Genomic DNA, 23,129 nt, shown 5'->3' with positions numbered 1-23,129 from the left:
ACCCTGTGAATTCATAGATACACAGCACATATCTCCACCTACCCCAACCATGTCTAAGAGCAAAATTAAACCCCAAAGTTGTCATATCCATTAGGATGGCTACTATCAAAAAAAAAAAAAAAAAAAAAAAAACTGGTAGTGAGGATGCAGAGAAACTGAAACACTTGCGCTCTGTTAGTGAGACTGTAAAACAGTGCAGCCATTATAGAAAACAGGATGGCAGCCCTCAAAAAATTAAAAAGAGTTTACCATACGATGCAAAAATACTACTTCTGGATTGTATCCAAAAGAACTGAAATCAGGGTCTCAAAGACATATTTCTATGCCCATATTCAAAGCAGCATTACTCATAACAGTTAAAAGGTGGAAGCAATTCAAGTGTCCCTCCATGGATAAATAGATAAACAAAATACAAAGTATACATACAATGGCCTTGAAAAGGAAGGAAATTCTCATGCATGCTACAACATGAATGAATCTTGAGGACATTATGTGAAGTGAAAAAACTAGTCACAAAAAAACAAATACTTTGTAATTCCACTTGCACATAGTATCTAGAATAGTCAAAGTCCTAGGAACAGAAAGTAGAAGGGTGACTGCCAGGGGCTGTGGGGAGGGGGAGATAGGGAACTGTTGTTTAAGGGTATAGAGTTGCAATTTTGCAAGATGACAAGTGCTAGAGATTGGTAGCATAATAATGTGAATATACTTAACACGACTGCACTGTTCACTTAAAAATGGTTAAGATGGTACATTATATGGTATGCGTATTTTACTACAACTACAGAAAAACAAAGTTGTTAATATTTAATGTCACTTCTAGGTATTCTCTAATTGTACTCATTAACTGAAAATTCTGTGCACATCTAAGAAGAAACATATGTACACATCTATCTGGGAACTAGGCTCAGAGCAACAAACATAGCTTAGACTTAGTTCATTTTAAAAGGGAAAATAAATGTTGTAAGTTATACAGAATAGAGCATTAGTGATTAACACGGCCAAAATTCCATGCATGTAGATCTATTTCTCTTCCACACAATTTGCCTTAAAAAGGTTGATTTTGGAAGGCAATCCAGTCTACATATATGACTATCAACAAGGAAATGATTGGGTAAATTATGATACACCCATACAATGAAAGAGTAGATGTATAACGGTGCAAGGAGAAAGAAAGAAAGGGTATTCAATTAGCAAAAGAGGAAGTCAAATTGTCCCTGTTTGCAGATGACATGATTGTATATTTAGAAAACCCTATCATCTCAGCACAAAATCTCCTTAAGCTGATAAGCAACTTCAGCCGAGTCTCAGGATACAAAATTAATGTGCAAAAATCACAAGCATTCTTATACACCAATAACAGACAGAGAGTCAAATCATGAGTGAACTCCCATTCACAATTACTTCAAAGAGAATAAAATACCTAGGAATCCAACTTACAAGGGATGTGAAGGACTTCTTCAAGGAGAACTACAAATCACTGCTCAGTGAAATAAAAGAAGACACAAACAAATGGAAGAACATTTCATGCTCATGGATAGGAAGAATCAACATTGTGAAAATGGCCATACTGCCCAAGGTAATTTATAGATTCAATGTCATCCTCATTAAGCTACCAATGACTTACTTCACAGAATTGGAAAAAAACTACTTGGTTCATATGGAACCAAAAAAGATCCCACATTGCCAAGACAATCCTAAAAAAGAACAAAGCTGGAGGCATCACGCTACCTGACTTCAAACTAAACTACAAGACTACAGTAACCAAAACAGCATGGTACTGGTACCAAAACAGAGATACAGACCAATGGAACAGAACAGAGCCCTCAGAAATAATACCACACATCTACAACTATCTGATCTTTGACAAACCTGACAAAAACAAGAAATGGGGAAAGGATTCCCTATTTAATAAATGGTGCTGGGAAAACTGACTAGCCATATGTAGAAAGCTGAAACTGGATCCCTTCCTTACACCTTATACAAAAATTAATTCAAGATGGATTACAGACTTAAAATTTAGACCTAAAACTATAAAAACCCTAGAAGAAAACCTAGGGAATATCATTCAGGACATAGGCATGGGCAAGGACTTCATGACTAAAACACCAAAAGCAATGGCAACAAAAGCCAAAATTGACAAATGGTATCCAATTAAACTAAAGACCTTCTGCACAGCAAAAGAAACTGCCATCAGAGTGAACAGGCAACCTACAGAATGGGAGAAAACTTTTGCAATCTACTCATATGACAAAGGGCTAATATCCAGAACCTACAAAGAACTCAATCAAATTTACAAGAAAAAAACAAACAATCCCATCAAAAAGTGGGCAAAGGATATGAACAGACACTTCTCAAAAGAAGACATTTATGTGGCCAGCAGACACATGAAAAAATGCTCATCATCACTGGCCATCAGAGAAATGCAAATCAAAACCACAATGAGATACCATCTCGCACCAGCTAGAATGGTGATCATTAAAAAGTCAGGAAACAACTGGTGCTGGAGAGGATCTGGAGAAACGAACACTTTTTACACTGTTGGTGGGACTGTAAATTAGTTCAACCATTGTGGAAGACAGTGTGGTGATTCCTCAAGGATCTAGAACTAGAAATACCATTTGACCCACCCATCCCACTACTGGGTATATACCCAAAGGATTATAAATCATGTTGCTATAAAGACACATGCACAAGTATGTTTACTGTGGCACTATTCACAATAGCAACGACTTGGAACCAACCCAAATGTCCATCAATGATAGACTAGATTAGGAAAATGTGGCACATATATACCCTGGAATACTATGCAGCCATAAAAAAGGATGAGTTAATGTCCTTTGTAAGGACATGGATGAAGCTGGAAACCATCATTCTCAGCAAACTATTGCAAGAACAGAAACCAAACACCGCATGTTCTCACTCATAGGTGGGAACTGAACAATGAGAACACTTGGACACAGGAAGGGGCATATTACACACCAGGGCCTGTCGTGGGGTGGGAGGAGAGGGGAGGGATAGCATTAGGAGATATACCTAATATAAAGGATGAGTTAATGGATGCCGCACACCAACATGACACAAGTATACATATGTGACAAACCTGCACGTTGTGCACATGTATCCTAGAACTTAAATTATAATAATAAAAAATAAATAAATAAATAAGACTGACTTCTTTCTTTGTTAGGTCTCTGCTTAAATGACATTTACTCACTTAGGCCTTCCTTGATTTTCTGACATTAAAAACTCACCTACAGCCCCCTCTGCTACCTATCCTAGTTTATCTCCCTTTTTCCAGAGCATATATCACCATCTGATAATACATTTTTACTCTCTTCTTTGTTATGTCTATTTCCGCTAACTAGAAGGCAGGAGCTATTTTTGACCAGAGTTGTATTCTCAGCTCCTAGAGCAATATCCAGCCCAGAGAAAGAGATTAATAAATATTTGTTGAAAATAAATTACTGCTATCCTTTCCAACTACTTCAGTGTAGAAAATCACATAAATGTCATCCGTTTTGTAAATAAAAATGAAACTACGCCATGGTCCACCATCCGCTTTGCTATAAAGTTTCCCAAATCCTACAGTTTACAGCTTGTATCTTTAAGCAAAAGATATAAGCAGAACCTGGCTGAACCTATTATTAACGTGTTCACTATATGAAGGCTCATTCATTCATAAGAAACTGAAGAGAGGGCCAGGCACAGTGGCTTATATCTGTAATCCTAGCACTTTGGGAGGCCTAGGTGGGTGGATCATTTTAGCCCAGGAGTTTAACACCAGCCTGGGCAACATAGGGAGAGACCCCATCTCTATGAAAAGCAATATAAATATAACATTAAAAATTAAAAAAAAAAAGAAATTGAAAAGAAACTAGTTTTTGGTAGCAGTTAAGTGTAAGCTCCATAAATGAGGTAGCGAACTTAGGGCTAATCAATGACACTGTCCAGCAGAGTACACAGTCACAGAAGACAATCAAATCAAGACATCCAGACTGGGTGCAGTGGCTCATGCCCATAATCCCAGCACTTTGGGAGGCCGAGGCAGGCGGATCACTTGAGGTCTGGAGTTTGAAATAAGCCTGGCTAACATGGTAAAACCCCATCTCTACTAAAAATACGAAACTTAACCAGGCGTGGTGGTGCACGCCTATAATCCTAGCTACTCAGGAGGCTAAGGCAGGAGAATCACTCGAGCCCGGGGAGGGGGGTTTTAGTGAGCCGAGATAACACCACTGCACTCCAGTCTGGGTAACAAAGCAAGACTCCGTCTCCAAAGAAAAAAAAAACTTAAGACACTCGAGGCAGAAGCAGCATGGATCACCTACTCCATGAATTCCCAAATTCTAGTCATTCACATTCTACTTCCATGATTTCAGCCATGGCCATGTCCTACATTTTTCCTTATAAATGGATTTACTTCTTTTACTAAGCATCCTACAAAGCAATAATTTTCATTAAATCCAGAGTTGTTTTGTATCCAACACACATTGAAATAAATATGGAACTACTAACATTCAAAACGTTCATTCTGGCCGGGCACGGTGGCTCACGCCTATAATCCTAGCACTTTGGGAGGCTGAGGGGGCGGATCACCTGAGGTCAGGACTTCAAGACCAGCCTGGCCAACATGGTGAAACCCCATCTCAACTTACAATACAAAAATTAGCTGGACATTGTGGCGCATGCCTGTAATCCCAGCTACTGAGGAGGCTAAGGCAGGAGAATCACTTGAACCCAGGAGGTGGAGGGTGCAGTGAGCCAAGGTTGCACCACTGCACTTCAGCTGGGGTGACACAGCGAGACTCTGTCCACCGCCATCAAAATAAATAAAATGTTCATTTTATTGCAGGTGGTTTCCATTTTATACTTTGGGAAATGCTGAACGCTCCTCATTTATAAAAAAGAAAACAAAGTCCCAAGGAGCTTAAAGCTTTACTAGATGTCAATAATTAATTGAGACCTAGACTTTCCCAGTTTGTGTTCTGGTTTCCTGCTGATCCTGAAAACACGTGTTATTTTACTTGCATCACTTACATAGTATTCTGTTACCTGAAGTAATAGAAATAATTCTGTGGGTAAAACGTAAAGTGAATAGAATTAAAAGTCTCAGATGGGAGGGGATATTTTATTTTCCCTCAATAGAAATAAAGCAACTACTATGGAGCGCAGTTTTTTTTTTCCACCAAGGCAGTTAGACATGGTTATGCAAATAAAGAGTACATCAGTTTTTCAAACAGCAGCATATCTGCTGTTGAAAATATGTGAAAGATACAAAGGTTTGGTAGAAGTCTGGAATGTAAAAAAAGGTAAGGTTTTCATAGGGTGGCCACATTTTCCAAATGAAAGAAGGAAATACACTAGCTTCAGGACCAGCCTGTGGTAAACCATTACACTAGTAAAAACAGTTAACCAAATTGCTATCAGTTGAATTATTACAGTAAATTATCTTGTCTAGTACAGTCAGAGGAAAAAAAGAATGTTGGTTAAAACCATTCTTTTGAACGGACTCATTGATTGGTTTTCTATTTATTTAGTTCCCCCTTTACTATCTTAATTTTTTTTTTTAATTTTATACATGAAAGTCCTGCCCAACCTTTGTTTAGTTATCCTTGAGTCTCATAATTTTTTGCCACTTTTTAAAGGTTCTGTTCAGAAATATAATTAATTTACATATATTAACCTGGCTAACCTCTCTTATTTATCTCTAATAATAAATAGATACTCTGCAATTTCCTATGTGGAAAATCATATCATAATATGACAATTTTGTTTCTTTCATTTTAAGTCTTAGATTTTTATGCCTTTGGCCTTTTTTTTTTTTTTTTTTTTTTTTTCCTGGAGACATAGTCTTGTTCTGTCACCCAGGCTCAAGTGTAGTGGCACAATTTTGGCTCACTGCAACCTCTGCCTCCTGGGCTCAAGCGATCTTCCCACCTCAGACCCCCAAGTAGCTGGGACACCATGCCCAGCTAATTTTTGTATTTTTTGTAGAAACGGGGTTTTGCTGTGTTGCTCAGGCTGGTCTCAAACTCCTAGGCTCATGCGATCCACCCACCTTGGCCTCCCAAAATGCTGGGATTACAGGAGTGACACAGGCACGCCCAGCCTGCCTCTGGTTTCATATTACTGAACAGACTAGGGGCCCTCCAAAACAATTTTGAATTTAAGCAGTAATAGTACATATCTTTGTGTGACTCCAAATTTTTAAGTGAATGTTTCTAATGTTTGAGTGAATTAACATGTTTCTAAGTCTTGTAAAATTTCATACACAACTATCATAGTATTCTGTTCAAATGACAATGTTAACCGGAAATTTCTTAAGGTCATTGCCATATTATAATAGACAAGAGTTGGAGTGATTGCCCAATTCACAATAATTCCTTTGTTTCTGAAAATAGCTCTATATTCAAATGAAAGTCTATGCAACATATTCTGTCCCTTTAACTTTGGGTAATTGGTCAAGCGTCTTTAAGTGACCTTGGCTGGGCCAATCAGAGTCTCTCCTACGTTTCTTCTTTTCTTTTTCTTTCTTCTTCATCTTGTCTTAAAACGAGAAACTAGACAATCCTCTCTAGAAACAATTTCTGTGAGGTTTAGTACAATGTTTATGACTCACCATGTGGAAGAAGCCAGCTAACAGAATGAGGCTGATAAGCAAATGAGAGGAAGAGATAAAAAAACCTCTTAGAGGCCTTAGAGTTTGTGATTCTGGCTGTTTCTTAACCCCACAAAGCTGCCCTAATGTCTTCTCAATCAATTTCCTGTTTGACTTGCAAATGAGTATCCTGGGTGACACAGAGATAAATCACAGGATGAAGTAACATAACATCTTGATAAGAACCCCTAAGAGTTAGGCTTTTCAAATTATGAATCCTGATTCCAGGAAAAAGGGAATATTTATGAATAATTTGTTATTTTTAATTACTATTATAACAAGTAAAATGTAATGAACTATTTACTATAACTTTATGAGGTATTACCATTGGGAGAAATACACCTGATTTCTAGTTACTTTTCATAGTTAAGAGTGAATGTATAATTATCTCAAAAAAGTTTAATTTTAAAAAGCTTTTGTTGCCCTTTCTTTGGAAATTAAATGTATCAAATTATCAAGTTAAATTTGCATTTTCTTCCGTAGTGCATAAATACACTCTATGGTTTAATCAGAAGCAAAGACAAAAAGGAATGTGTTAACCAGAAAATGCTCCCTTATTTCTGAATATCTGGTTGGCCTGTCACCTGATATTTCCCATTCATCCATAGCTTTGTTACCATTATTTAAAATTTCCCTTCAGGATATCTTTTACAGGTATTTTGCTCGTCTACCTCACACCTATTTTGGTTTACTTTTTCTGTCCTTTAAAATTAAGCGCATCACCCAGATGTTAAACTTTTAAGGGACAGTGACACAATAACTTTATATACATTTACCTTTTATAATATCAAAGTATCTTTGTACTTCCTAAGTATCAAAGAAGAACATCAAAACATGGTTTATGAATGGAATAAAGACTAGCACTTCCCCAACTATACCAATGGAAAGTGATGGCCAACACTAGAGAGTAAATGTATTTTCAAAAGTGCAAAGATAAAAATGCAAAGATTTCAATATGATGTGCAATTACAAGACTCCAAAGTAAAACTTACTAAACTAGGATAAATGCCAAAGGCAAGAAAACGAAAGAACTAGAGATGCAATGAAAGAGACCAGAAGTGCAGGTGTTGTGTGGCAGCTCATATTCATAGCCAAAAGCAACAAAAAACCTTGACACCCAAAGATTCATAGGGAAACAGCAAAACTTAAAAAAAAAATTCAATACACTTTACATCTTGACAGAGAAAGAGTCAGAAGAATATGAAAGTACTTTATTCAGAGTATCCTATTTTAAACTAATTGCTTTTTCAATAGCACTATCTGGTTAAAAAAAAGAGTTCCCTTTAAATTCTTCCCTTCAGTCAATGTCAAATATAAAAAAAAAAAAGGAGGGGAGGGTCTTGGGAAACAGGAAAGTAGAAAGACTGGATGACTATTTGCACGTATGCATCTACAAATCTTTAAATTTAGCAATTGAATATATAACCATGAAATACAAGCTATCAGACTAGCATTAATCATAAGGGAAAAAATTCATGCCCAGATGATTATAAAGCTGGATAGCAAAATACAAACATATGTTAAAATTAGTGTCAGCTCAGTTCTCTATGTTGACTGCACGCTACAACAGCAGAACTCCTAATAGCATACAACCTGAATTTTACTAAGGAAAAATACCACCTTCTTTGCTTTCCAAGTATTATTGCAAGAGCTAGTAAAAAGCACTACAAAAAGTCTCAGTTCTACATTTTTCTTTCTTTCTCTCTCTTTTTTTTTTGAGACAGTATCGCTCTGTCACCAGGCTGGAGTGCAGTGGTGCAATCTCCGCTCACTGCAACCTTCACCTCCCAGGTTCAAGCAATTCTCCTGCCTCAGCCTCCCGAGTAGCTGGGACTACAGGTGCACGCCACCACGCCTGACTAATTTGTGTGTGTGTGTGTGTATATATATCTATATATTTTTAGTAGAGATGAGGTTTCACCATGTTGGCCAGGATGGTCTTGATCTCCTGACCTCGTGATCCACCCGCCTCAGTCCCTCAAAGTGCTGGGATTACAGGTGTGAGCCACCATGCCTGGCCACAGTTCTACATCTTTAATTCCTCTTTAATATACTCTGTTAACGAGCAGTGAAATGGCTAAAAGGACACATGCCAGGGTAGGCTTCATTGTCTAAACACTGCATTATTTCTATTCTGAGGCATGTTTTGAATTTTGACAGACATTTGTAGTTATCATTAAGAGTCTTAAGTCATTTTCAGTTACAGACTCAAAAGATATAATCTATAAATATGAACACTTTCAGTTTTCTGAAATCCTAGCAATTATCCTATTCAATTACTTCTCACTAATGATTTTTTTTCCAAAGAGAGTTTATTTATCTGTCAGACTTAACCATAATGAATTAATTCAAACAATCTGAGAAATGGTGAAAAGAAAACTGATAATTCTCAACAATTACCTTTTCTTTTTCTATCAAGGAGTTTGTACTACTAAACACTATGCTAAATTTTGAATAACCAAGATAGTTTTCCGAACACCTAACATATACAAGGAATATAAGAATATAAAAAGCAAAGATCAGATCTCTGACCACAAGGTGATTAAAATCAAAACTAAAAGAGAGAAGACATGGGATAGAACAGAACAATGAGCTGCAAGCCCCAACTCCTGGAATTGGGTCCTATACATAAAGTGTGGTCACTTTCTGGTGGTCTACATCATACTGAGTAACCCATTTAGAGGCTGTGCTGTTTCAGATTGCTGTAAGGATCAAATAACATATACATAAAAAGGCCAGGCCCAGTAGCTCACGCCAGTAATCTTAGCACTTTGGGAGGCCGAGGCGAGGGGATTGCCTGAGGTCAGGAGTTCGAGACCAGCCTGGTCAATGTGGAGAAACCCTATCTCTACTAAAAACACAAAAATTAGCCAGACATGTTGGTGCACGCCTATAATCTCAGCTACTCAGGAGACTGAGGCAGGAGAATCTCCTGAACCTGGGGGACGGAAGTTGCAGTGAGCTGAGATCATGCCATTGCATTCCAACCTGGGCAACAAGAGCAAAAGTGTGCCTCAAAAGAAAAAAAAAATGTATATAAAAGCTCTTTGCACAATTAAAAAAACACAAATGAGGGACCAATAATCCTCAGACTTTGAGAGGCCAAGGCAGGTGAATCACCTGAGGTCAGGAGTTGGAGACCAGCCTGGCTAACATGGTGAAACCCCGTCTCTACTAAAAATACAAAAATTAGCCAGGCGTGGTGACGGGCAGCTATAATGGCAGCTACTTGGGAGGTCAAGGCATGAGAATCACTTGAGTTCGGAAGGCAGAGTTTGCAGTGAGTCAAGACCGTGCCAATGCACTCTAGCCTGGGCAATAAAGTGAGACTTGTCCCCAAAATAAATAAATAAATAAACAAATAAGAAATTTAAAAATGAATTTTATTATTGTTAGCACTAAAATATAAAAGCCACTATTATTACAGTTGCAATAAATTGTATATGATCTACCACCTCTCAATCCTATCTTAATATTTCACCGGAAAACTGGAAATCAGGAGATGGAAAGCATCCACAATTCAGTAAACGTGAAAATCAGAACTTTATCCGTGCAGGACATTGAGACGATGTATTATTCTTTTTTTTGTTTTGTTTTAATTTCAGGCAAAATCACTGTAGAAAAATGTTGCTATGGAGGCCAACATACCTAAAATTTGTTTCTAATAAAATTTAACCTAAGACATACCAGAAACATAATCCGTTTTCATACATGTGGAATTTTGGCATACTGTGCCTCATTTACCTGAGACAATAAAAGAAACTGGATTACTTCACAGATAATTGCGCTTAAGCATGTAACAGCACCAAAGCCAGAAACTTAAGATTAATTAGTATCACCTACCGAGGGCATAGCTGCAAAACAAAGATGTATAGCAAAAATAATAAATACAGGGAAAACTTTCATCAAGAGAAACGGGGATACACAATTTTTTCAACATTTAAAATATTCTACTACTTCATAAATTCTGGATTCAAGAACGGGGGAAAGACTTAAATAGATTTATCAGATTCACTGAACATTTTTAGATCTTACATGTCAAAAATTTAATGTGGGAACTGTCAAAGGATTGATGGATAAAGTTTTCACAGAAATATATGCCTAAGTATTATCAGAGGCATTTGAACCAGAGTAATTCTATCGTGAACAGGGGTGGAGTAAAATAAGGCTGAGACTTAACTGGGCTACATTCCCAGGAGGCTGGGGATTCTTAGTCACGGGATGAGATTGAAGGTTGTCACAAGATACTGATCATAAAGACCTTGCTGATAAAACAGGATGCAGTAAAGAAACCAGCCAAAACCCACCAATGCCAAGATGGCATCAAAAGCGACCTCTGGTCATCATTGTTCATTAGACATTAATTATAATGCATTAGCATGCTAAAAGACACTTCCATCAGCACCATGACGGTTTATAAATATCATGGCAATGTCAGGAAGTTACCCTACATGGTCTAAAAAGGGAAGGGATCCTCAGTTCCAGGAACTGTCCACCCCTTTCCCAGAAAACTCCTGAATATTCCATCCCTTGTTTAGCATACAATCAAGAAATAACTATAAGTATACTCAGTTGAACAGCCCATGCCACTGCTCTGCCTATGAAGTAGCCATTCTTTTGTTTCTTGACATCTATAATAACTTTCACTTTACAGACTCGCCCCAAATTCTGTCTTGCATGAGGTATAAGAACCCTTTCTTGGGATTTGGATCGGGATCCCTTTTCAGTAACAATATGATGCACTTGTTGAAAATTAAGATAATTTCAAAACTTATGACTATGTTCTTCCCTTCTTCCCTAATTTTTGTAAGATATTGAAGTAATACATCTAAAGTACTTATTAGCACATCTTACATATGATATCAACAATATATGTTAGTTATTGTTATTAATGGACTCCGTAATTGAAATAGAGTCTTAGTTTGTGACACTGTGATTTATATGAAGGCTCCAGATCCCCACAGCATGGGTTCAAACCCTTGCGATACCATGTATTAGTTACGTGCCTTTGAGTTTCCTCTCGTTTTAAATGGGTACATTAATAGCATACACTTCTGAAGCCTGCTGTGCATATGAAATCAGTTGAAACAAATGAAGCAACTGCAGTAGTGCCTTGCACCTTGGAATGTTCAGTGTCAGCTGCTATCATCATCTAAAGCAGTGCTGCCCTATAGAAATATAATGCAAGGCACATAATAGCCTTGTTGCTCCCCAAACAAGGCTACAAACACATTTTAGGTGTTCAACAGACACATATTCCCGATGTCTAATGTACTGAGCACCACTAATAGATTCTTCATATCTCTTGAAGCTCACACAAAAGCTCAAAATCAACTGATGTTACCGACACACTTATTTCTTTCTTAAATATCTAGGCCAGGCGTGGTGGCTCATGCCTGTAATGCCAGCACTTTAGAAGGCCGAGGCGGGTGGATCAAGAGGTAAGGAGTTTGAGACCAGCCTGGCCAACGTAGTGAAACTCTGTCTCTAATAAAAATACAAAAAATTAGCCGGGCGTGGTAGCAGGCACCTGTAATCCCAGCTACTCAGGAGGCTGAGGCAGAAGAATCGCCTGAACCTGGGAGGCAGAGGTTGCAGTGAGCCGAGATCGCGCCATTGCACTCCAGCCAAGGTGACAGTGAGAGACTCTGACTCAAAAATCAAGAAGTTAGAAAATAAACATCTAAATCTATTCTGATTTTATTCCCATTAACTTTATTAACTTTATGTTTTAAAACAAAAGTGAAAGAAAAATAGAGGCCTTAACAGTCTTACAAAGAGAATATTATTGAAATTTTAATGAAGGTTATAAATTTTTCTTCTAAGTCTCCCTATAAGTTTTCTTTGTCCCAAAATAATACCCAGACAACCAGTTCATTTCAGGGAAGTACTTTTATTACTCAAGGATAAAAAGACAGGCTGGGCACAGTAGCTCCTGCCTGCAATCCTAGCACTTTGGGAGGCCGAGGTGAAATGATTACTTGGGGCCAGGTGTTCGAGACCACCCTATGCAATATGTTGAGGCCCGCAATCTCTGAAAAATAAAAATAAAAAGATAAAAACTGAAGAATTGGTTGGCCATGGTGACACATGGCTATAATCCTAGCTACTCAGGAGGCTGAGGCAGGAGGATCATTTGAGCCTAAGAATCCAAGGCTACAGTGACCAGCCCAGGAGACAAAGTGAGACTCTGTCTCTAAAAGAATATACAAATACTGGGAAATCTAAAGCAAAATTTGTAACTTACACAGGTCAAAGGGAAACGTGAAATGTTGTGGGCAATGGTAGTTCTCATGTTCATCAAAACGAAAAATAAAAGAAATCAGTTCACTGGTATAAATTCTCTAGGTGAAATATTTTGAAGTTGAAGCTTCCCCCATTGGTGACAAAGATACAGCCAAGAAAAAAAATCTACATTGCTAAACACACAAGAAATCATTTGTCAAGGTCAGGGACTGTAATAGAAAGTGAGGGACCCCGGGGTCAGACAATGATTGGAGGGTAAAGGAAGAGCATAAAGTGGACCAGATAATTTGGACCTTCTGTCCCAAGGAAAGCTGCAGCCACTGGGTCCACAACGTTTGTCTATTATGCTCAAACATCTCTACTACATGCAAGTGAAGAAACGGGTTTTGATCAAGTCATCCAAAAAGCTTTCTCTCAGTTCTTCTACTGATCTGATGTCCCCTAGGAGGACATTAGACTCTACCTTGGTTCTACCACATCTGATCAAACTGTGGACTTGATGAACCTCAGAGCTCTATCCTCCCACCCTTTCTCTTCTGTCTCACATTCTTAGCCTGGGTGATCTCACCCATTCCTATAGCTTTAAATGCCTCACATATGTTGACAGCTCCTAAATGTATATCTCCAGCCCCAGCTCCTCCCCTGAATTCCAGAACCATACATCTAGCTGCTCCCCAAACAACGCTACTTAGATATACAATAGGCATCTAAATCTATCTAATTGGTCTCTAAGTCCTGGCCTCAAAGCCGTCCTCCTGCCTTGGCCTCTCAAAGTGCTGAGATTACAGGCACCTTCATAAACAGCAACATCCCCCACCAGCTCCATTATTTCTCTTTTTAGCATTTATCACCACCAGACATAATTTGTTTAATGTTTGCTTCTTCCCCTTAGAATGCAAGTTTCATCCGGGCGCGGTGGCTCACGCTTGTAACCCCAGCACTTTGGAAGGCAGAGGTGGGCAGATCACGAGGTCAGGAGATCGAGACCATCCTGGCTAACACGGTGAAACCCCGTCTCTACTAAAAATACAAAAAAAAAAAAAATTAGCTGGGCATGGTGGCGGGCGCCTGTAGTCTCAGCTACTTGGGAGGCTGAGGCAGGAGATGGGCGTGAACCCGGGAGGCGGAGCTTGCATTGAGCTGATATCGCACCGATGAACTCCAGCCTGGGCGACAGAGTGAGACTTTCTCAAAAAAAAGAATGCAAGCTTCATGAGAGCAGGTATTTCTGTTATAATGTTAGAACTCAAGGGGACTAAACTAAGGCTATATGGAAAGGACAGGGGGCCAGGGGAGATATGTGGGATGAAGCCTGAGTGACAAGAGGGAGCCAATCATGACAGGATATGGATGACGATGTTCAAGGCAGAGGAAAGGGCAAAGGTGTAAGTTCAAAAGAAGCCTGTAGTGACACATGAAGAGGAACAGAAAGAAACCCATAGGGCTGGAGAACAGGCAAGAGGGAGTGTATTAAGAAGGGAGAGGCCAGGCTCAATGGCTCATGCCTGTAATCCCAGCACTTTGGGAGGCCAAGGCAGATGGATCACTTGTGGCCAAGAGTTTGAGACCAGCCTGGCCAACGTGGTGAAACCCCATCTCTACTAAAAAAACAAAAATACAAAAATTAGCTAGGTAAAGTGGTGTACGCCTATAGTCCTAGCTACTCAGGAGGCTGAAGCACGAAAATCACTTTAACCCGGGAGGTGGAGGCTGCAGTTAGTCAAGATCACACCACTGCACTCCAGCCTGGGAGACAGAGCGAGACTCTGCCTCAAAAAAAATAAAGAAGGGAGAAATGGGGGTGGGTGAGATTCCAGGGATTTAGGGGGTGGCACTATCACCTCCAGTGGCATGGAGGCAAAAGAGTCAACTCTTTTGGAATTTTCACAGAAAATTTCTCTGTAGCATGAATTACAGTTTGATAGCATTTTACCCATGGTAGAACTTCTTTCAAAGTTGAAGTCTATCTTGTCAACCCTGCTACTGCACTCTCAACTAAGTTTATGTAGTATTCTAAAACCTTTGTTGTTATTTCAACAATATTCACAATGAGTATCTTCACAAGGAGTAGATCTGATCTCAAGAAATCATGAATTTTGCTTATCCATAGGAAGCAATTCCTTATCCATTTAAGTCTCATCATGAGATTGCAGCAATTCAGTCACATCTTCAGGCTCCACTTTAAGTTCTAGTTCTCTTAAATCTTCCATCATATCTATAGTTACTTCCTTCACTGAGTTTTGAACCTCTCCAAGTCATCCATGAGGGTTGCTATCAACTTCTTCCAAACTTCAGTTGATATTTTGACCTCTTTGTGAGCATGCATTACTAGAATCAACTTCTACTGATGAATCCTTTCCAGAAAGTTTTCAGTTTACTTTGATGAGCTCCATCAGAAAAATCAAAATCTATGGCAGCTATAGCCTTGCAAAAATGTATTTCTTAAATCATAAGACTTGAAAGTCAAAATGACTCCTTGATTCATGGGCTGCAGAATGAATGTTGTGCTAACAGACATGAAAACAACACTAATCTCCTTGCACATCTCCATCATAGCTCTTGGGTGACCAGGTACATTGTCAATGAACAGTATTATTTTTAATGATATCTTTTTTTTTTCCTGAACAACAGATCTCAACAGTGGGCTCAAAATATTCAGTAAACCATGCTGCAAACTGATGTGCTCCCATCCAGGCTCCATGTTCTACACCTAGAGCCCAGACAGAGTAGATTTAGCATAATTCTTAAGGGACCTAGGATTTCTGGAATGGTAAATGAGCACTGGCTTCAACTTAAAGTCACCAGCCACATTAACACCTAACATGAGAATCAGCCCATCCTTTGAAGCCAGACACTGACTACTTTTCTTTTACTGCTATGAAAGTCCTGGATGGCATCTTCTTCCAAGGGAAGGCTGTTTTGTCTACATTGAAATTCCATTGTTTAGTATAGCCACCTTCATCCATGATCTCAGCCAGATCTTCTGGATAACTTGCTGCAGCTTCTATATCAGCACTTGGCTGCTTCACCTTGCATTTTTATGTTATGGTGATGGCTTCTTTCCTTAAACCTTATGAACCAACCACTACTAGCTTCAAACTCTTCTTCTGCAGCTTCCTTACCTCTTTCAGCATTCATAGAATTGAAGAGTTGGACCAGATGCAGTGGCTCACGCCTGTAATCCCAGCACTTTGGGAGGCAAAGGCAGGCTGATCACAAGGTCAGGAGTTCGAGATCAGCCTGACCAACATGGTGAAACCTCATCTCTACTAAAAATACAAAAATTAGCCAGGTGTGGTGGGGTGCACCTATAATCCCAGCTACTCAGGAGGCTGACGCAGGATAATCACTTGAACCTGGGAGGCAGAGGTTGCAGTGAGCAGAGATCATGCCACTGCACTTCAGCCTGGATGACAGAGTGAGACTCCGCCTCAAAAAAAAAAGAATTAAAAAAAGTTAGGGACTGGTTCTCAATGGGTTTGGCTTAAGGAAATGTGGCTAGTTTGATCTTCTATCCAGACCACTAAAACTTTTTCCATATCAGTAATAACGCTGTTTCGTTTTCTTATCATTTGTGGGTTTAATAGACTAGTACTTTTAATTTCCTCCAAGAACTTTCCTTTGCACTCACGACTTTCCTAACTATTTGGTTCAAGAGGCCTAGCTTTAAGCCTGTGTCAGCTTTTGACATGTATTCTTCACTAAACTTAAATCATTTCTACCTTTTGGCTTAAAAAAGTGAGAGACACATGACACTTCCTTTCACTTGAACACTTAGAGGCCATTGTAAAGATTTTAATTGGCCTAATTTCAATATATCTATGTTTCAGGCAATAGGGAGATCTGAGGACAGGAAGAGAGATGGCTGAATGGCTGGCTGGTAGAGCAGTCAGAACACACTTACCATTTATTGATTACGTTCACAGTCTTATTTGGGTAGGGTTTGTGGAGTCCCAAAAAAGTCCTAACAGTAACCCCAACATTCACTCATCACAGGTCACCACAACAGATATAATACTAAAGAAAAAATTTGAAACATTGGGAGAATTACCAAAATGTGACACAGAGACAGAAAGTACACACATGCTGTTAGAAAAATGGTGCCAATAGATTTGCTCAATGCGGGTTACCAAAACCCTTAATTTGAAAACAAAAACAAAACAAATGAAAAACAAAAACCACACATTATCTGCACAATGCAGTACAGTAAAGCACAAAGAAATGAAGTATGGCTGTATGTGTGTATATGGTCCCCCAAATGGACAGTGAGGTCAGTTAAATCAGAGAGAATGTTTTAGATAAGCCTGTAACCCTCACTGTAACTATCAGCATCGTTATCACCATCAACATGTATTTACTACGTGACAGGTGCTGCTACAGATGCTTTCCAACAATCCTGTGGGATATATACTACTATTTTTCCCATATTACAGATGAGGACATTGCATCATAGACAGAGAACATCACAGATATTTGAAAACACTGGGCATAAAATTATATTTTTGAATGGGTGTTTCACCAGTAACTATGCTCTAATACCTTTGCATATATTCATCCATCAATATAGAATCCTTTCCCTATCCTTCCCAGCCTAGCAAAATTCTCCCAACTTCAGGGTTCAACTCAAATGTTCCCTTTTAACATTACTCTGGCAAGTAAGTTCCTCCTTCCATGAATTGTCTCAAACATTTGAAACATGTCTGTATTACAACACTGAGGTTGTTATAACCTCTAAATGTTTGCTGAATTAGAATAGGTTTCTTAATAGCAGTCTGTTCAATATTTTTAATCTCTAGAACAGTAAACTGAAACCAATTAAAGGTAGTTTACATACACCAAGCAAACAAAATAATTAGAAAAAAGGTATATCTTATTAGCAATATATGATAATTATAGTCACAAATTGTTTCAAAAATACATGTCACAATTAGTAGATGTGTCAAATCATAAGGCCTTGTATAAAGTTCTCTAGTTCAGGAGGTCTATGCTTTAATATGCTGAAACAAAGCAATATTCTTAAGAAATACAGAACAGACTTACCAGTCTTCGCCTTTCTTCTTCTACTGCAATGAGTAGTCTTGCAAATTCTTTTAGTGACTGAGCTGTTTGGAAAAAAAAAAAAAATGAAAAGCATTAATATTTTCATTGCTAATATCTAATTACACAGGAAGAAACATTAAAAGGAAGCTAATTATTAATTTGTATATAGTATATCTGTGATTTTATGTTTGTATAAGCATAAAAGAATATACAATAGGATCCTAATGACTAACAGCTGTGGATCAGAGATGTATGTTTGTCTGCATGCTACAAATTAAAGCTTAGCAAGTACCAACAATATTTTTTCTTCAAAGACATTGGAAGAGATATAGCTTATATATTTAATATGTAAAATGTACACACACATTGATAAATATAGCACTGAAATCATTTTTAAGCAGTGACCTACAAATAAACATTTTTAAGTCTGTAAGGAGCAATAAATCTACTATTTCGTGTATTTGGTAGCAGCCACTAATGCAAAATTTTCCACTGACTTCTAGAAGCTAAAGGGTCACAGATAATTGAAAACAGATTCCATATACTGAAGGGATCAACCTTACTTCTACATGCAAGGTATGTTAGATCTTTGCTGTTCAATTCAGTGTGGTCAGAAGAACCAGTAACATCAGCATCTTGGGAGTTTGTTAGAAATGCAGGCTGTCAGGCCCCACCCCAGAATCTGCATTTTTAACAAGATCCCCTAGTTATCTGTTTCTGTATTAAAGTTGAGAGGTCTTCTAAACTATCGGTACTTATATTGCTTTTCTTTTGGTAGGAACTGAACAAGGACAGCAATTTAAATTGAAATGGGAAAGATCAAGTATTCAGAAACATTGTGGGAACAAATAAAAACTAAGCAAATAAATTAAAGGGAGGTTATAGTAGCATATTCTTTAAAAATGCATAGGTCCAAATGGCAATTATGGAAGAGGAATTCACCTATATCAATTTTTCATACCTAATGCTTAAAATGAATAATTAACCAAAGTCAGAATGTTTGGGTCACAAAAATGATAACACAAGTAAACCTTCTCTTCTATGTCCTTTTTTTTTGAGACAGGGTCTAGCTCTGTTGCTCAGGTTGGAGGGCAGTGGTGAGATCTTGGCTCACTGCAGCCTCGACCCCTCAGGCTCAAGCAATCTTCCCACCTCAGCCTCCCAAGTACGTAAGACTACAGGCATGTACCACACCTGGCTAATTTTGTTTCACACCTGGCTAATTTTGTTTATTTATTTTGTAGAGACGGTGTCTCACTATATTGCCCAGCTGGTCTCAAACTCTTGGACTCAAGTGATCCTCCTGCCTCAACCTCCCAAAGTGCTGGGATTACAGGCGTAAGGCACTGCACCAGGCCATACAACCTTATTTGTTAGATTCCTAGTCACTTCCTTTCCCCATTTTAGCACTGGAAACAACCTGTGAGACCAGAAGTTTAGTAATTCTGGCATAAAGCCAACAACAAAGACAAGTAAGTGAGAAAAACAAATCAAGAGTCTCATCAAAAGAACTCATTAAGGAAGACAAAAAATATTTCCCATTTAACAATTAAATATTCCAACTTAAAATGTTGTTTTCTCTTTTCAGAATTCCTAGGCTTACACTAGCCAAACTGGTGTGAAATGTTAAACCCTATGATTATTTCATATTGGATTTTATTCACAGCTACCCTAACAGAAATCAATGGATTACCTGGAGACTCAGGATAATCTGATAAATATATTAATGGTCTTTTCTTTGAAGTTTGGATAAAAGAAATCTCTTCAGAAATACTGGTATTAATGTTATAATACATTTCCAGTTTTGAAAACAGTAAGTTGAACAAAACTTATTATATAAAGAATATGTTAACTGGAGTGTACAGCAGTATATTATATTTTTGTGCTTTCTTTTGGTAAAGAAAGTATTCCATCATTCTGGTAGATATCTACTGCCACTGAAGCACTTGGTTGGTGAGCTTGAAGAAGTCAACAAAACTCTGGGTGCTAGAAGGCAATTGATAACAGGTCTATAGAGAAAGAAGTCAAGAGGTAGGTCAGTTTGGGCTACCTGAGTGTAATAATAAGTATGTTTCTTTAAAAAAAGAAAATTCCAAGTCAATTGTTAATTCCTGGGAAAACAACGTTATACAAATAACACAATCACAATAAACTGAGTAACTGACTTGTAACTAATATGTACAAAGTCACAACAATATGACACGAAAAACTGATTTTGCTGAAGTTGTTTCAATTATCGAGAGAATAGGAGAAAGGTGTGTATAAAATAGTGTGAAGTAAAGACATGTATGAAAACAGCATGAAGCAAATGATAAATATCAAAAACTGAAAAACAAATTTTAAAAATAGCAGGACAATCATGGTCTTGAAAAAATTACAAGAAATGACTACAAGTTCAACATAGTCTTTCTGAGAAATTAAATTTAAGTAGTGGGGACTGGCAAGATAGGAGATTGCTAGTTTTCATTAATTCTAACAAAATCTATAACTTTTTCAACACATAATGAAAAATAAAACATGCTACAAATGCTTTATTTTCATACTAGTCTAAATGCTAGGAGGACATAGATCCTTTGTTATTAAATTTCCCAAAGAGCTAAATAAATACCTAGTACATAGAAGCCTGTCAACAGCTATTTTGGAATAAATGAAAATATAACAATATTAGATTGGCAGGAGCACACTAGAACTTTCCATTTGGTCAACCCAGGAAATGATCACTGGCTCATATAGCCCCATGCTCAGAGGCAATACCCAGGAGGGGGTATTGCCTCTGGGGATATTGCCCCCAGGAGGGGGTATTGCCTCTGAGAACAGCTGAAGTCCACAGGCTTCCCCTAAGGTACCTCCTACCTCAAGACCAAATGATGAAGTTGCCTGAAATCAGATTTTGGTTACAAGTAAGAAAACAAGCTCTCATTTTGCTATTATAGCTTTTTGTTTAAAAATTTATGATGCTGTTTTCTATTTTACTTTAATTGTTTTCTGGTCTGTTTCCCACATGAACACTATTTATAGATTTAGTAGGATAATAGTTGATTATAATGGCAATGTCTGAGAAGAAAAATTTTAACATGCAAAAGCAATTGCATGTCTGGTTCCCCACAACAAAAACTCGTCTCCCTCCAGGAGTTTTCTGAGGCTGGCCCCAATTTGACAATAAATTTTCTTTCCTCTTTTTTTTTGTTGATTTTTCAGGGAAAGGACTTCAAAAAACTAACTGGTCTCTAAATTTTGTATTCTCAGTTCCAGAAAAGTACATATTTCTTGGTACAATGAAGACACTCATGTTTGTCATTTGTTCTGTTAAAAAAAAATGTTGAGGACATTAAACATTCATTTTATGAATTAGTAACAGTGGCCTAACTTGTTAAGCCCATATCTGAAATTTTCCTCTAAATCCTTTCCTTTATAATAATATCAAAGCATTGTGTTAATCATTTTCTAGGCTTAACATAACACAGATCTTTCTGTGCTTTCTTAAACAGGAATTTACAATACCATAAATAAGGTAGAAGAATGTAAGGTATTATCATGTAAATTGCATTTTAAGAGAACAGGCTGATGGGAATCTCCAGTCACTTCCCTGCCTGACCCACCCACAAAGTCTAACAGAAACCTCTGACACAAGCCAGGCAAATCCAAACTTCCTAGTGCGCCCCAGCAGCTCCCTAGACACAAAAGGCCAGTGTTAGAATTTCTGGTGCACAAGACCCAAAAATGCCCTAAGAGACCATGAAAACTGTGGAGTCTATTCTACACCACACACTGGGCAAAAAGCATATACAAAATAACTCCCCTCGGCACCCATCACTGTGTTTTATACAGAATAGTTATTGAGTTTGTGTGAATGCTTGAGCCATTTATACTGACTTTCCTTAAGCAAAATCTGAAAGTTGCATGCACATTTCTAATACTCAAGTATCAGTAATAATTTGTAATATCTCATATTTTAATTATCAATATTATTTACATAACAATTACTTTATTATCTGATTTGGGATCCAGACTAACATGTAATACAACAGCTGGTCCTAAAATTACAGATTTTAACCATAACAACATTTTTGATGACAAGAGCTTGATTTAGTCAGAGATACATTCCAAAACCAATACTTAATACAGAGTAGACTGAAAATAGATGATCATTAAATGAATTTGGGAGTTTAAAAATACATTTCCACAATCTATTAGCTCTACAAGGAGTAACAGAGCAACTCTTATTCTAGGATTCATGAAATATTATAAAAAGAAACGCAAGACACTTTGGGGAATTATGTTAGCTATCTAAATTCCTGCCACCTGCATGAAACTTTGCTGACTATATTCAATAAGAATCTCTCTCCCTTCCTGTCCATCTGGAGCATGAGATTACTAAAGAACAATCAAAATATAGTTTCATATATAAATTTTGACTTTCTAACAAATTATTGAGTTTAAGAATATTATCATTGGTTTCCTTTTTATCTCTACAACATAATATTGGAAAAACACTTTCAGAACAAAAAAAAATACATTACTCAAGTCTATTTATGACACATGCTGAGAGTATAAATGTTCAAAAACACAATAGTTGAATCATACCTAGACAGTGAGGAAGTATGATGACAGCTTCTATATTTGCCAATATCATAAATCCTGAAACATTCCTAAACTGTCTAAAATACCTATTTTGTAGATTAATCTTTTTAGCAGGCTTAAATTCACCCTACTATTTTTGCCTGGAAGATCTGTTTAATGTCTAAAAGTAGAATGAGAGAAAATTTTAAAAATTGCTCTGTTCATTGTTGACATAACTCCACTATCTTAAACACTAGATAATATACCATCAAATATTTCAACAATTGATCAGTTTGGGCTTTATATATTTTAAAACTACAATGAAAATTGGGAAAGCATGTCTCTCTTGCATCCAATTAACATTTATATCATAATCAGACAATACTGTGTTAAAAATTTCTTCCAGAAGTTTTTTCTTAAACTTAAATAGCATAAAACACATACCCAAAAAAAAGTACAGATTATACATTCAGTGACATATACAGTTATGTCAACAGCACACTGTATCAATTTATTGGACTGCACAAATCACTTATGACCTTCTGTAAGGAAGATGGCTGCACTTTAGTCAGGAATAGGCCAAGGTGGCCTTCTAGCCCAGCATGACTCAGCGGGTTTGGAG

General features: G+C 37.6%; 1 protein-coding gene across 1 annotated transcript in view; it reads right to left on the bottom strand.

The window, feature by feature from the left end:
- The window catches only part of ARHGAP42 (Rho GTPase activating protein 42), a 321,711-nt gene that overhangs the window by 194,515 nt on the left and 104,067 nt on the right, over window positions 1-23,129 (bottom strand). Inside the window, exon 3 of the mRNA XM_023208003.2 lies at window positions 17,948-18,009. Coding sequence (XP_023063771.1) covers window positions 17,948-18,009 — 62 coding nt within the window. The remainder of the gene's footprint in view (window positions 1-17,947; window positions 18,010-23,129) is intronic.

Source organism: Piliocolobus tephrosceles, chromosome 13 (assembly GCF_002776525.5).
Source record: "Piliocolobus tephrosceles isolate RC106 chromosome 13, ASM277652v3, whole genome shotgun sequence".
Taxonomy (NCBI): Eukaryota; Metazoa; Chordata; class Mammalia; order Primates; family Cercopithecidae; genus Piliocolobus; species Piliocolobus tephrosceles.
This window is presented reverse-complemented; position numbering and strand designations above follow the sequence as displayed.